The 16,614-nt window shown below is 40.0% G+C and overlaps 1 protein-coding gene across 1 annotated transcript in view; it reads left to right on the plus strand.

Annotated features, from left to right (window-relative positions):
• DNAH14 (dynein axonemal heavy chain 14) overlaps window positions 1–16,614 on the plus strand; it is a 1,144,348-nt gene that overhangs the window by 626,925 nt on the left and 500,809 nt on the right. The window contains exons 53-54 of the mRNA XM_078647362.1: window positions 7,931–8,101; window positions 11,880–12,053. Of these exons, the coding sequence (XP_078503488.1) occupies window positions 7,931–8,101; window positions 11,880–12,053 (345 nt within the window). The remainder of the gene's footprint in view (window positions 1–7,930; window positions 8,102–11,879; window positions 12,054–16,614) is intronic.

Below are 16,614 nucleotides of genomic sequence, written 5' to 3' on the forward strand. Positions count from 1 at the left end.
TCTGGTACTTGTAGTTCTTTAGTGGATCACCCAGGTGGGTGCAAGTCGGTACTTGTTGGACTGATGAATCTCTAGACCCGATACATGTCCCGGGTTTTAGGATATCGCCCAAGACATGTCTCGGGTTTCGGGATAACTTCCCTCATCAGTAGAGAAAGATCGTTAGGGGTGGAAGAGAAGGCCGCCACACAACAGTCAAAGGCCTCGATGCCAGAACCGGCACGCAGGTGCGTCGTCCAAGAGCCCGTCGGCCCAAAGCTCAAGGGAGCCGTATTGTGTTTAGTCATCAATGGAGCGCACACCGCTAGCCCCTCCTCCGGTGTGCGCTCCATTGCGGTGGTTTTTGCCACACAGAGTATTACCATACAAACTAACATGACTTATCGCACCACTGCGTATAAACCGTGAGAACTGGCATAGTGTTGAGAATAATAGGCTTTAATTTTATAAACTTGAATTCTCCCATAAAATGCTTAGCAACAAATGCATTCAAGAAACACATCTCTTTAAAAAAAGACTGATTTAGACTCAAGACTAATGTCTGTCCTCAAATGTCATAAAGATAGCTGGAATAGCACTACTGTTAGCGTGTGTTTCCAAAAATGTTTTGTAGCAAGAGGTCGGATGCCAATCCCCTCATCAAAAGACAGTATTTTCCTTAATAAATCACAATGGGCACACTTATACATATAATGTATATAATATGACCCACAGGAAAATCATGGGAGATACCTCAACAGAGGTAAAGCCTCACAGACTAGGGATATCACTTTTCCTGAGTCCTTAGCATCAAGTGGTTCAGAGACCCTGAACAAGCAGACCAAGTTCAGCAGTGCACACAGCTTCTGATAACTACATAGATAGTACTCTTTTAGTCAAGGGCGTGTGGAGACCCCAGAGGGAAGATGGTAGGGTGGAGGTCAGGCAGAGGTAACAAGGGGCATAAACGAGAGACATACTTTAATCAGGAGAGACAAACCCGTAAGCAGTACTACCGGTGGTAGACAGTAAGACAATCATTAACTTGTCCGATTATACACTGACAATAGCAGAATCACAGATCTTGTCCAGGGGTGTATGTTTTGTGCCTATCAATGTCCCAAACACCTTCAACATCAATACGAAGCTACATAATTTCTTTTGGGAAGAATGATTAAGGCATTACTTTAGCAAAAAAGATGTCACTGGACTGAGACCCCCATCAACATTTACACCACTAACACACACAAAGCACACCAGATTTAATCCTTCAGAAAGGTGGTCTTGAGTGATGTGACACAATGATTGGAAAAGAGGGAATATATAAAATACAATACAACCAAGCCTGAAACACTGGTGCTGAAGACAATAAAGGAAAACACCAATGTAATAGTCAACCATACTGATAAAGGGGGAGCAATAGTGATCTAGGACATGGAGGATTACACCAATGACATTTTATTGCAATTGAATGTAACAAGAACACTAGAAGAAATTCAGAATCAATCCAACACAGGAGGGTAGCTGACTAATGAGATCAGTGGTGTACAAAGGACTGGCCGAGGATTACCTGAGTGAGTTGGAGTATGAGGATCTCAATAAAAAGCACCCCGTATTCCGACAATATACACTTTTCCAAAAATACACAAATGGATGGAAAACCCCCCTGACCATTCCACTTTGTCGGAGTGTGGCTCAATTTTGGTACCACTCTATAAATACATAGATGTGTTCATTAAAATGTTTGTCTCTGATACAAGAACACATGTCGGGAACACTATGGATGTTATCAGACAGATCTAAGATCATCCCTTTGCAAGTGACATCCAGTTTTCTATCACAATGGACATTGCCTCATTACACACTAATATTCCACAAAAGGAAGCACTTGAGGTGATAAGGGATACGCTCGAAAAAAGACCTAGACTTATGCAGGTACCCACTGACTTTATGGTACCATTATTGTAGATCGCCATTATAAAAAACTTCTTGTTTCTAGGAATCCTTTTTTTGGGGTTTTTACCAGAACAAAGGTGCGAGGATGTGAACAGGTTTATCTCCAGAACTGGCTCATATATGTATGGATAGCTATGAACACAACGACCTATACCCCAAATCAAACCCCTTTATCAATATCATTACCCTATGGAAAAGATACATAGAAGATGTCTTTATGATTTGAACAGGGAATTTGACCGAGTTAAAAAAATGTATAACCTAGCTTAAAGAGAGATGCCATGACATCCAATTTACAATGTTATACTGCATTTTCTCCATGGATTTCTTGAATATCACGATCAAAGTGGTTGATCAAAAATTGTGTATAACTATCTATAGAAAACCCACTGAGTGCAATACACTTCTCAGGTACTCCAACTATTACCCCAGGAGTCTAAGAGTAAAGATGCCCTTTGGGCAGTTCATGAGTTTAAGGAGAAATTTCACTTTAAGGGAGGACTATTTCAGGGAATCTGACATTTTGATTAACAAACAACTCGAGAGGGGCTACACTAGGGATTTGCTTGTGCGTACGTGCAAGCATGCCTGGTATTACCATATGGATAAGGGATTTATTTTGTCATAATTTTTTAAGTCTTTGTCTAACTTTTCAATTTTGTTTGTCTGTGTGTGGATTTCAAGTGCCTCTTTGGCAAAAGTCAGTGCCTTGTCATCGAAGATCTCACTTTTATCTCACGTTATTTCCTTGGTCAATTAATGTACGTATTCCAAACAAGTGGTGCAATTATTTGCTACAAAACTAAACTCTTTTACACATTTTGGGTCATCAATAGAAATGGCGGGTTCATTTTTCACTTGCAGCCCTACTGGAATTATATTGCCTTATAAATATTTGGTCAATAGATGCCCATGTAGTTGAGTTCTTAGCAGTTTCTTTTTCAAGCGTTTCTAATTTGTTAAGTTTCTCTTGGCTGGGGCCGAAATCGAGAAGGCTGGTGGTAGATGGACCTTTTGGTAGTTTCTGGATATATTCTTCACTGTATGAGAGAGTTTCTTTCTCTGACATTCTATTTCAGCCAGTGAAAAGAAGGGAATCTCTTTAGTCACTTGGTAAACTCAATTTCCCTCAGAGGTATGCACCTGCAAATTACAGGCAGACTATCCGATGGGGAAACCCTGTGTTCCTCAGAACATGGGTGAATAACTATTATAACCTCAAGTGGTTCTGTCGGAATTGTTTTAGCATGTGGTCCCAGAACATTATTGTAACAAGAGGTCATATACCAATCCCCTCCTCAATAGATAATATTTTTGAATAAATCACACTGAGCTCATGACGTATACATATAATGTATATAAGATGTATACAATCAGTACTGTTCAATACATTAAACAGCTCTTAGCGGTAATATTCTTTCAGAATTTAAACAGAATGTTCCTGTGTAAAAAATCGGGAAAGAATGAGAAAGGTGATCGTGCAGTAGATAAAAGGCTGATTATGTTTTTACACACAGTCTTTTGTAAAATAACGAGTAGAGCTTGGCTATGCTTCATTGGCAAACATCCTATGTAATTTCTGGTTCACTGTCATTCAGAGTGCCAAGTAGGGTGTAAGTAGTACAAGCTGTGTCTTCATAAAGCTTAAACGTTATAATCCCACAAATGCTATATGTGCAATTCTATAAATCCAATCTGAGTCCTCCTCCTTTTGAGTTGAACCTGCATCACAAATAAAAAGATCAGTAATTCGGAAAATGCAGGCTTGGAGCCACCTTCGAACAAATGGTGTTCGTACTATATGATATCCCCTCAGCCAAAGTTAGGGTCAACGGCTCCCTTTCTGAAGAATTCGAGCTCTCCCAAGGGATTAGGCAAGGATGTTCCCTTCCAGCCCTACTCTTACTCCTAGCCATAGAACCACTCCTCTCAGAAATTTGCCATAACCCGTCATCTCAAGCATCCCCTATTGCTACACAAACTATATAGTAGCAGCCCATGCAGACGGCGACCTCATCTTCTCTGAGGATGCAGAAGCAGTTATCCTTGAAATCAATCTAATTAATGCCTTTTCCTATGCCTCACACTACACACTAAACAAAGAAAAAGATGAGGGTTCCCTCTCAACCCAATCTGCACACCCTCAATTATTGAGAAAACAGACCTCAAATGAAAAAACCTACACCTGAAATACTTAGCCCTGCATCTAAGCAAATCCCTCCACGAATTCCGCACACATATTGAAAACGTACTATTAAAAAAGATGCAGGACTTGATCTATACTTGGTTCCACAAACACATGATGTAATGGGGTAGACTAGAGTGCACCGAAATGCTAATTGTTCCACATGTGAACTTCATCATCAGTATGACCAGACTCTTTCTACAAAAGTCTAAACAAGTCCACCACTCAATTCATCTAACATATTGAAAAACTGATTCTTTCTTCAAAAGTTTAAACAAGTCCACCACTAAATTTATGTGGCATAATAAAAAGCCCAGAAATGCATCCAAAATCCTATTACTTGCAAAGAAAAGGGAGGAGTGGGCCTACCCAACTTCAGTAGGATACAAATGGCATTCCTGCTTAGGCAAGCCATAAACTGGTTCTGTCTAAACCCCCTACTCCTACCTCCCCTGTGGACAGAAATAGAGACAGATCTCTTTCGACCATTCACCCCTCTGGAATCTATCTCTATGGACCACTTGAAACCGCAACACTCTTTAAATATTCGCAATACAATGCTTGTCATAAAACACCTGGATAAGAACTGCTCAATCCAAATCAAACATTTCTCATAAGCATCCATCTAATTAGAGCCCTCCACTGGCAGTCCTGGTCATCCCACAATATTCTATACATCACTTATATAATCAACAGAGACAACCCCTTCCTATTTTCCTTACCCTAAGCCTCCTCAGGCATTCTCAATAAGGAATTCTATAACTCCCTAAAACTCATTAAGTAGCAATAAACTGCAACCAACACTTTAGAAACCTTCAACGCCCAAGTATGCTTAAGAAACTTGCCCTACTCTCTACCCATACTTAACTGGCCTCAAAAATCTATATGATTCTCCAAGATTCGGCCTCTAACCCAATTCAAAAAAACTCAAAAGAAGTGGTCGGACTCCTGCCTTAGGAAAGGCTATTCCCATCTACCTGATAAAGGGTCACTGATTTATAAATGTGCCACCAAGCTCAAGATATCACTGGTTATACTCCAATGCAAATATTGGTTACTATATAGAACTTTCTGGACCCCAGCTAAGCTCTGGAAATTAGGCATTCTTAACTCAGACAAATGTTGGAACAGCTCCTCAGAAGTGGGCGATCTGGAACACAGGATCTTTTAATGTCCCTTGCTTCGGTCATACTGGGAAGACATTAACAAAACTATTAGGGATATCTTCCACTGCTGTGTTTCTCTATATCCAGTGTTAATCTCCTTAGGCCCCTGGGCCATCTCCGATCCCCCCACTACTCCGCACAACGGAATTACCACTATTTGATTTGTTGCTCACACTTGATGTCAAAAGGATTCTTTGCGACTGGAAAGAGTTCAAACCCATCCCTTACCACACTTGGTGGGCCTGGGTTTGCTTTTTGAGGAGTGCAGTCATCCACCTCAACCAAAATGTTTATCATGATGAGTTAAGACTACTCTGGTCCCCATTAGACACTCACATCCAAACCAAAAACATCTAACTAACCACCTTGCCCGAGTTCTGGTATATCCCCTGACCCCAACTCTCCAAATCTCTATCCAGACACCCCCGTTCCTCTCTCTCCTCGCTCCCCTCTTTATCTGTCCTCTCTCTCTCCTTTTCTCATTTCCCTTTCTCAACAAGAAATGCATCTTCTCCTGTCCATAGATATACCGAAGTCAATCTTCCAAATTGCTCAATCAGACAATTATATCTCTCTTTGTCCTACATTGCAATATGGCTCATGCCCCCATAACGGTAAGAATACTTCTCTCTCAGGATGGACGGAAATAAGATAACTGAACTTACTGTGATGTCCTTTACCTCTCGCCTTTCCTATAAATGTGTTTCTGTAAGTATTTTTTGTTTTATTGAAATGCCTAATAAAATGTTTAAACATAAAAAAATGAAACTCATCATGAGCCACCTGCAATGCCCTAGCCTCTAATTACGAACCCCTGTAAGGTTATGACTCACCATATCAATCAAATCTGAACATTCCCGTAAGTGGTGAAATGTATACTATAAAATGATGAAACCCTAAAGAACACGCATGAGCTTCCTGGAATGTCACAGGGAAAAAGCATGTTATGGTTAAAGGAATATAGGTAACACTCATGCATTCCTTAGGAAATAAGGTGCCTCATGCGGATTAATCGAGCAGGCCATCTGTGGATCAGCCTAAAAGCTAGTGTAAAAATACCGGTCAGCCCCGTTGTGAAATACCTCTATGGTTTGAAAAATACTTGCCAAAAAATACATCACTCTCCAAATTAAGAAACATTTTTGCTACTGACTTTCATCACCGAACAAAGGCTGGATGATCTAATAGAAGATTACACAGCATCAGTATTACAAAGAATATAAAAAGAACCAGTGACCACTCTTGGGTCCCTACAAAACTGAATCAACTACTCACTCGGGGTATATATCACATGGCCTTGCTCTTCTTCTTGACAAGTGGCAAACAGGTCACCTTAAAACCTGCCAGTTATTCTTACTGTGTCACAGGTGGTCCTTCAAGACAATCACAATCATGACTCAGCAACAGTGCCTAAATATTTGACCAGAGATAATGCAGTCAAAGAGCATCAGTGACTGTGGTTCAGAACATTCTGAAAAAGGCAATTGTTTACTGGGGATGAGGAGCTAGAGGTGGTAAAACAACTCTCAAGAATGTCCTCAATCTGGACATTTCCCCTAATCTTCAGCAAATGTTTACACTTGATAGGTAGCCCCTTTGAGAAGATCATTCTCTGCTCTAGTGGTTTAGGATCATTAATACCTATAAGTTAGTCAGACTAGTACGTTTATAAGCCCGTTAGCAAGAGACATTGCAACTTCTGCAGAGAAGAGGCATTATTTGGTCTGTTTTTCTATGTTCCCCTTATGTGCAGTCAAACCCTCTAGATATGCTACTAGACAAAGCATTCCATTTAATCTGTACACTTGGGATGAATGTGAATCCTAGGGCAGAGCTCACATATCTACTGAATAGTACATTTCAATTAATTTTCAGGATACCTAGAGCAACCATGTACAAGGAAAATGTAATATGATGGATTTCATTGGAAATTATTTGCATGTGTGTTGGTCATTTTGAAAACCTAACTATATTTTATTGTATGGTGGTGAGACAAGTTCAGCCTCACCGAATGCTAAATACTACACATGTCAATGCCTTTGTCTCTAGTTAGTCAATCTCTGTAAAGCCAAAGTGTAGTATTCTCATTTTAGGATTTACAGACTGCCTTATGAATCAGGCTCATAGAACCTAGATTCACACATGCATCTGTGCATATGTACTTCCATAAATAGACACAGTAATATAAGAACAATACAATTCCCTTAGAGCCCTCCCGTTCACCTAACTGTTGTTGTTCCTCAAGATCCTATGCGGCAAAATATTATCCTTGTGAGGTGTACGGCTCAAGCACTTATTAAATCACATAGACCATTTAAAAAAGAAATAAAAACAGACTACAAATGATAATGTTCTGTTGCTGATAAGGCATTTACACACCAGATAGTGTGCTTGATGAAGACAGTAATTTAAACCCCTGTGTTAAATCAGTAGAGCAATCAGTAATTTCAAGTTCTAGTGAGATCTCAATTTTGCATCACTTGAATAGTTCATTGACAAGCATGCATCTTTTACTTTGATATCTTATGGATCATACACACAATTTCTACCTTCTCTGTGTACTACACACAAACATATTAAAATTTTTAATTAGAAATCATAAATGCATTGAAACCTGCTGACTGTTTATTACCTCTCCACCTAGGTTCTTCAAGGCTTGCTTCAGGCCAGCGAGTCGGTCATCATCTCCAAGGAGTCAACTGCACAGTTTTTCCTTCATGAAGCGACCCGGGTTTTCCATGATCGCCTGGTCGGAGGTCCAGACCGAGAGTTGTTTTACCAGTTTCTCTCTGATGAACTGCACAACTATTTTAAGGTGCCTGCAATTTGATTGTTTCTCAACAATATCCAATGTGCGCAAAAGCAATCACAAACACATGCACAATTCATAATTGAGACCTAAGGGTGATATATGCGCTTAATAAGAACCAACACATAACATAATAAAATATCTAGGAATGACTCAATACCAGGTGTGTTCGCTTGCAAAAGACAGTGTATCTGGTGTTTCTTTGGTAGAGTGAGTCAAAAATAAAACAACGAAAGGTGAAAATGAACATGACAAATATACACTAATAAAATAAGGCATTGATAAACTACCAGGCAGAGCAAGACGCTTCCCTTCAGATGTGATGAGGCGGAAAAAGTAAATAAACAACACAATTAATATAGTTAGGCAACAAAATAAACACTGTTCAGACTAATAACCTAAGACAACATCGTATGTAGTAAAATCAGGATTTACAACTCACAAATACCCCAGCTGGGCTAATATTGAATATTAAAATATTCATTTTTTTATTCACTACATTAATTTATACGTTTGAATTTTATTATAGTTGGGCTTATAATCAATATTATAATATTACAAAGGGTCATAATGAACCTAAACATTCCTACCATAAAGAAATCTGGAAAAGTAAAGGAGAAAAATAATTTCCTTCCAAAACATTTTATATAAGACTCAAACTGTAGTCGTGGTGTACAACAAATAGCCTAATACCACTAGTAAAGCACTGACTCATATTGTAGCAACTGTGGTGATTATATCCAGAGGATATCCACATCTCTTTTGGAGTAAAATCTTCAGTCTGCAGGTTAAAGATTGTTTGATAGCATCAGGGAAAGCTGCAATAGGCACTGAACATTACATCAGAAGAATTCTCACTTAGCAAGAATTGAGGTGGTAAGGATGCCCCCTAGACAGTTGTGCAAGTAGTATGACAATTAATAGGGGTTGGAGTAGGCAGACAGAGGTGACCCCGGGTTGGAGAGGAGGACTGAAGCATAGGGTAGGTACTGTTTCGTGTGGCTGACGTAAGGCGTGGGGGTGATGAGAGAGTGAGGTGGCACAGTTCGCTTGACCAAGACGTTAACCAATAATGAGGTGGTGCTTGAAGAGTTATATTCTGAAATGGAGATGGGCGCTTGCTTGGCAGGCTTCCACTGGGATGAAGTTTCACAACATGGTAGGAGAAGGCTTGGCATATGGTAATCTCCTTCCTGCGCTTCCTGATCTCACGTTTCTGGTCTGCACCTGAGCTAACAGACTATAGGGATTCTCTAGGGGATCTGGTGAAGATGAATAGTGCTATAAAGGTCCCCTGGTATAAGTTTGTTTCTAGCTGCTGCAGGAATTAGGCTTAACTGAACTATGGGAAGATCCTGTAAATATTAGGCAAAGGCCAATGGCCTAAAATCCTGCTACTGGGCTTATGTCTGTGAACAACAAGTTGTGAGTAGAACATGTTGGCAATTGACTAACTAGTTTTTTTTAGTGTAAGTCCAATCTGTGCTTTGAAATATTTTTGGACGCCATCACACCATGTCTAGTCAAAAACCTGTATGTGCGCTTTCGGTTGGGTAATTTACCCTTGAACTAGTTTATTAACAGATGGAAGAAAGATCAGATCTCTGACTTGTGCCCAGCCTGTGGTCTGGTCCCTGAGGTAGAGGAGCATATTCTGTTCAGAGTACATTGGCTCACACCATAAGTGGATACTTCCAGTGTGTCTGAATTGGGGGGCGACCTGTTATCTAGTCCCCAAAGAATTCTAAAATCCAACACCTCAGGCCTAACTGTATTTGCTGTAAGTCCCTTTTTGGTAAATGTATGGTACAAGCGTGCAAAATTTTGGACTTGGTTTGGTTAAAGAGTAGTTGTTTTTAATGCTAGTTCATATATTTTAGCGTGTGCATAGCTAAGTTCTTGTAGAATTTCCGAAAGGCTGCACTTTACAAAACTGACACGCTCTGATTTTGCACTGCTTTACTGTCAATCAACTGTACTAATTTGATTTTGTACTTTACTTGATTTATCTAATGGTACCCTTCTTGGAGGTCTGATGACTAGCTTTTTAATAAACATTGTTTTAAAAACTGAAGGAAAACTATATGTACTTTCAGACCCTTTGGTTAATATACACACATATTTATGCAGTCTTTGCATGACCTCGCCTTTGGAAAACATCCTATGGTTGCTCTAAGATAAGTTCTACGATACAAATATGTAGCATCAACCACATTTTAAATATTTTTCGTTTTTTATATGTTTGAGACAGTTTTTACTGTGTTATTTGAGCTGTATTTTTAGTGTATGCTTTGATGATTATGGCAACCGAATAAAGTAATTTTTGAGGCTTGAGTGTTGAAGTTATTTCGGAAGATATTCAAGGATCATATTACTGTGACCTTACGTAAAAGTTAAATATCTCAATTTGCGATAGCCAATCTGTCACTAAGTTTGGGGTTATAGGACATGCACTAGGGAGTTGCTTAGAAGTCTCCCAGTTTTCAGAGTCAAAATAGACCAGGAAATTCAGTGGCTTCGACAAAATATCTGGGACGACCTTGCAGAAAGTTGTATTCTCTGCATCAAGAATTTCAGTAGCATGGATTATGGTATCACTTACAGGGAGGCAAGCAACCTGTGACATCATAATGACATCATTATTCTAAAGCAGCCACGGACAGTGCCTTCAGTAGATTAGGGAAACATTAATACTGTGTCCTGAGTTCAGTTTGGTCAGTAGGAATAAAAGAGGTTTCCGGTTTCAATGAATAATCAAATAAACTCCTTAACTTTTAAGACTCTTCACTCTTGTGTGACCAATTTCTTATCAGGTAGTTACAAAAACACCTAGGACCATCAATTTCCAATTGATCACAAAGTGGTCGCACCATGGACATTGTGCAACCAAAACATCCATAGTTTGTCCAGTACATGGTGTTTATAAGGTGTTAGAACTGGTGGGTGTCAGAATGGTAGGAAGCATTTACATACTGTATATCATATGTACTGGGCAGCTGAGGGAGATAGGTGAGGGTTTTAGGTGCCTTGTAAGGAATTAAAGAAAGTGAGGGAAGGAACTTGAGAGGGGTAGTAGGAGAGGCTAGCATGATGGCAGGTGTATTGTTAATATAGGAGAAGAGAGAGGAGTTTGGAAGAAGAAAGTCATATTTTGAAGGTCTCCCCCATGTTTACTCTCTCCCTGCACATCTAGTCCATCTTGTCTATGGAGTCATATTACAACATAAAATTGTGGATGGGATTTTTCAAGTCTGTGAGATCACCTGGATACCGTCATTAGAAACCAACTCTCCTATTGATAGTAAGCTATCTTTAATTGTTGAAACTTTGTTAGACAAAGTGGACTGAGAATGTGAGAAGGAGCAGAATTCTAGGTATATTTTAAATATACAGGAAGTGGAAGGGAGCCTTTGGAAGGTGGCAGAGAGAGGAAAATCATAGTATGATTGATTCTTCATGATTAGTCTTGCCTTGCAAAGCTGGTCCTTGGGATCATCTAATATTGGGAGCCCACACTTAGACCATCCGCTGCATACAATTATAGATTGGTGGCATATATAGCAACACCCAGGGTTCAAAGGGATTCAATAGACCACAGTCTATAATGTCACTTAGAAGACCTCTGTGAAAAGCAACCCATGGACTGATCCCTACCCATCCATATTTTCTATAAAGAATGATAAACAGAAATCTTCCCGGCTTGTGGTTTTGATGCGGAAATGTCCTGTTAATAGGTTCAGTTTGCACTAAGAGCTTACTATATAATTATGTTATTGTTAAACAGGTTTCATGGTCCACGGAAACTCTGATGAAGGACCCAGTCATATATGTGGACTTTTTGGACATGAACACACCGGTGGAAAATAGAATCTATCGACCGGTCACCAACCACAAAAAGCTTGTTTCTACAATGGAAGAATATCGCATAAGGATGACCATGAACTCTGCAGGTGCTGAGGTAAGGGTTTATCACTGCCCTATGACAAACAGCCTCCTCCTGGAAAGGATCAATGAAAGGAGTATTAAAATGGTGGATAAGTTCAAGTACTTGGGGATACACTTAGATTCTAAGTTTAACTGGCATTCGCTTATAAATCAGAATGTTTTCTCTTTTAGCAGGGTGACATTTGGCTTTAGGGATTTTTCCAGCCGATTGGGGCGTACTCATGTCAAATCGGTTTTGGAGATTTACAGGACTAAATGTATCCCCTTAGTGTGCTATTGTAGTGGAATCTGGGGATACGGCCAGGTTGCACCACTCCTAGCAGCTGAAAACAAGTTTTAAGGAGTCTCCTGAGAGTTTGCCAAAGCACACCTCATGAAATCGTCAATGAAGAATTACGCATGGATTTTTTAACTGATAGACTTCACCTTAATCTATTAAAACTTTGGAACTCACTTCAGACAAAGGAGGAATTGAGTTTCAGTAGACTGATTTTGCAAGATTGTCTACGACTAGAAAAGTCCCTACAGATTCCTTGGCTGGCGTATGTGGCGTGTAGCTTGCGGGCCATAGAGCAGCCGGATATGTTTTTTAACTCCTCAAACATAACTTGTGCTGACGGAAAATGGGTTGAAACCGCTTTTAGGGACGAGTTGACATCAGAGCGCGCAAATGTCGCTTTAACAAAATGCAATATTGGTGAAAACAGTTAGCAATATTGAGCCATATTTAACCTGGAAAATGTCTCGCCACCAATGCCGACTGCTGACCTGTTTCAGATTCAGTTTATATCCTTAATTGGTCCCTTTTAATCGTGGCTATTTTAAGTACTTAGATTTGCCTTTTTGCAATTGTGATAACACATCGATTAATGATACATTTCATGTGGTTATGCTTTTACCAAAATAAAGTACCTTGCGACTTAAGTTCATATGCCCAATCTTATTACTGCTGAGTTTTTGATCAAGGTAGGCCAGCCTTACTTTTCTTACAGTTGTTAAACTCCCCTTCTATCTTCTTCTTTCTTGTACATTTTCTGATGGGAGTTCTAAAATATGAATGATTATGGCATTGAAATTTTGTACGTTGTTTTTAAATTACTGTCTTTCATGATTTTATTTATAAAATCAAATAAAGATTTATGATGAAGAATGAAAGGAGTATGTGTGGGTTAATGCATCTATTAGTGTCTGGATGGATGAATGATACATGGGTAGACATGTTATTGCTGGATGATGGATGGATGGATGGTTGGGTTGGGAAGGATAGATGTATGACTAATTGCTCAACAGTGGGTTATGTCTGCATGACAGACCTTTGCAAAGCACAATTAAAATAACTGCTACCTATGGGAGGGTTTCTCAATACCGAAAAAATAAGTATGTTGAAGGAATTGAATAGGTTTGTCAGACATTCCCGTCTGTTATCTTTGAGTTAATTATTAGGTAGTCCTTGCTGTTTTTTCCTAGGAGTGTAGAATACGGTGAGTGGCCCACACAGAGGTACAAAGACAGAAAGAGCATGCAGCTCAATCTTTGCACCATTCAAAGAGCCCCATAAAACTATTTGATTCTGTGTCATCATATGGATGGTCATGCCAAAAACTAGTAGTAACTTTTCCAATTGTTTATATGAATAAGAAGCAGTGATGTCAGTTTGGACTGCTCCTTGACTCTCCATGTCCAACTGGCTTTCCTCTATTTTGTGGTTCTGGTGCTAAGTCAGGCCCTATCTCGGCCCTTCATTTTCCTAGATACCAGTTACGGCACTGCTGCCTTTCAGCTAGGGTCACATTATAGGGATACCATATACAAACATGCATACAATGTTTTCTTGGGTAGTCATTTATACCTTGGAATTTGGACAAACATAGGTTTTCAATGTGCCATTGATTATTGGTAATCTGCCCTCCCCTTTAGTCATGAGCATCGAGAATTGAATTGATAACTACTCCTCCAGTGCCTGGGGCTGAACACAAGTTGTCACAAGGACTGGCTTCAGGCTTGGTGCCTTCAATAAAAATGAGTCTTTTCATGATCATCCCCCTTAGACATTATCCCTTTAACCTTACTTCCATTCCTACATTGTGGTCTACAACGATGCATTGGGGATTGAGCTTGAATTCAAACACAACCAGAAGCAGATGATTTCTCACATGTCATTGAGTGAAGTACAAGCTTTCTACAGTCATATTTTATATTTGTTTACTAAATAAATTCGTTTTGCAAAAATATGAGGTAGATCAGGAGCCTGGGTGGGATCTTGGGAATGAGCCATTATATGTTGAACCTGTAAACAAGAGAATTGAAAAGCTATGAAGCTCCTAAATGAAACTATCTCCCTCTAAGTTTAACCATAGAACAGGAACATCCTTCCAATTGGTGCAAGAGACCGAGAGACCCGCTCATTGCTTCTCTTGCATCTATCTGCTGCCTTAGGGAGCTAAAAACTGTAGATCTTATTGGGTGGAAAAACATTCCTCTGGCAGTATTCTTGTCAAGTTTACTAGTCATGTATACTTGTGAATACATTTTCTATGATGGATGGCATGTGTTTTCTAGGGAGGGGATGGTAAAAGTTTTGGCATACCTTAAAACTTTGTTTGACTTTTAGAACTCCCCTGGCATAGCTGCAAGAGTCATTGATTGGAAGGTAACCCAAAGGAATTTAGCAGGCACGAGGCTTTACATCCGGGAGCAGAGAACTTAGACATCACTGGCAACTAGTACCACCTGGGTTTCGACCAAACCTGGCCCTCACATTGAACAAATAAAAACTCAGGACCTCATTTATGAGGTTTTGGCGCAGAGCAGTGCCACAAGGAACCTTGCTGAGCTGCCCTGCGTTAAAACGAAAGGACAGGAATGCACCATATCTATGTGATACGTCGTGTATGAAAAACAAGGGACACCCTACTCACACTGAACCAGGGTACTTTACAGTTTAACAGAATACAACAGCTCCTGAGGGCAATTAGTAAATGATACTTAATACATATTAGCACAATCACAATAATCGAGGGCAAAGAGCTGTCTGAAAGAGAAAAGGCATGTAACACGAATTTCATATGAAAATACGTTGCTTTATATAATGTATTCACATTATTTTAAATCCAGTGTGTGGTGTCCCAAGTGATTGTGAAACAAATATTATAAGGTTGTGACTCATTGCGAGATAAAAAACAAGGTTTCATCAAAAAGGTACAGAAGCGACCATTAAATCAATACATGAGTGCTTGAGCCTACTAATACAATAATAGTGGCTTACAAATGGTTTGCTTTACTTAGTCGACAATGTGATACGTCGCATTTCTGACCTTTTCCCCTGCGCAGGCGCACAATGGGCTGCCATGCGTCAACGTAGGCACCCTTGCACCATGATGCAAGGGTGTCTATGTTGCGGGGCTGATTGATTTTGTGCACCTTCCTGCACAAAATCAATCAATTCAGGCAGTTTCCTCTTTCTATGTGTGCTGCATTCCGCAGCACACATAGAAAAATGAAAAACTAGGAGAAATGACAAATTCTTCCCTGTGCCTCCCTAACACCACCCCTGGGGTGGCGTTCCATTCTGATGCATTCCTAGGTTTACGATTTCTCAATAATCAGGGAATGCTTCAGATTCCATGGGTGCTGCGGGAATGGGGCACATATTTACAAGGCCATGGTAAGCCATGTAAAGTGGCTTTACGAGGCCTTGTAATTGTTACGGGGCACATTGCGCCAACGGAACGTGAAAAAAGTAATGTTCCGGCGGAGCAAACGTACCGCACAGGGCTTCATAAATGAGGCCCCAGATGGTGAACTTGAGAAGCCAAGTAATACAACCTCCCTTAGCTGAAAAATTAATACACCCAAGAGACAATGTTATGACAGCCATCTAAGATGCCTTTTATGTCCAAAGTTGAAACATAAATCTAAACATTTGGGGACCATCCACCTTGCAAGGTCCTGCTTTCAAGCTTCCCAGGAGAGTCAACATAGGCTAACATGGATACCAGCAGTGGCACGTTTACCAATGATTGGATTATGAGAGAGATATGAAAGACACAGATACCTCACTGCATCGGGGTCCCTATGTCTATAACATTCACATCCTTCTCACACTCCTACTTCTACAACAACCCATATGTCTAGCTATAGTTCACTCTCCTCGTTCCTCTAATAGCTCTGCTGTAATTCGTCCTCCCATGCACACCTACCCTCTAGCCTCACTTCCTCCCATGCACTCATTTATAAACCTCACTGATTTAGAGCATGTATTGCTTTAATAGCAATATATTCATCTCATACATACAGCCAAACCTCCTTGATGGGAAGAAGGCTATTTGCCAGGCTCCATAAACGGAGACATGTTGAATCAGAGCCAACATTTGTGAAAATAGTAAAAAAACTTGTGCAGCCTTGATTTCAAGGCTACCGTTCACCTTGTCCTCCAAACAACACATTGATGGCCAAGAAATGCAAACAATTTCTCTATTATGGGGTTCAATTAGGACTGAATTTGAGGCAGTGGAAATAGTACCAGTTCAGCAGGAAAGGATTTGATTAATCGTTTTTCTCATTCAGATGCAGGA

Source organism: Lissotriton helveticus, chromosome 6 (genome assembly GCF_964261635.1).
Source record: "Lissotriton helveticus chromosome 6, aLisHel1.1, whole genome shotgun sequence".
Taxonomy (NCBI): domain Eukaryota; kingdom Metazoa; phylum Chordata; class Amphibia; order Caudata; family Salamandridae; genus Lissotriton; species Lissotriton helveticus.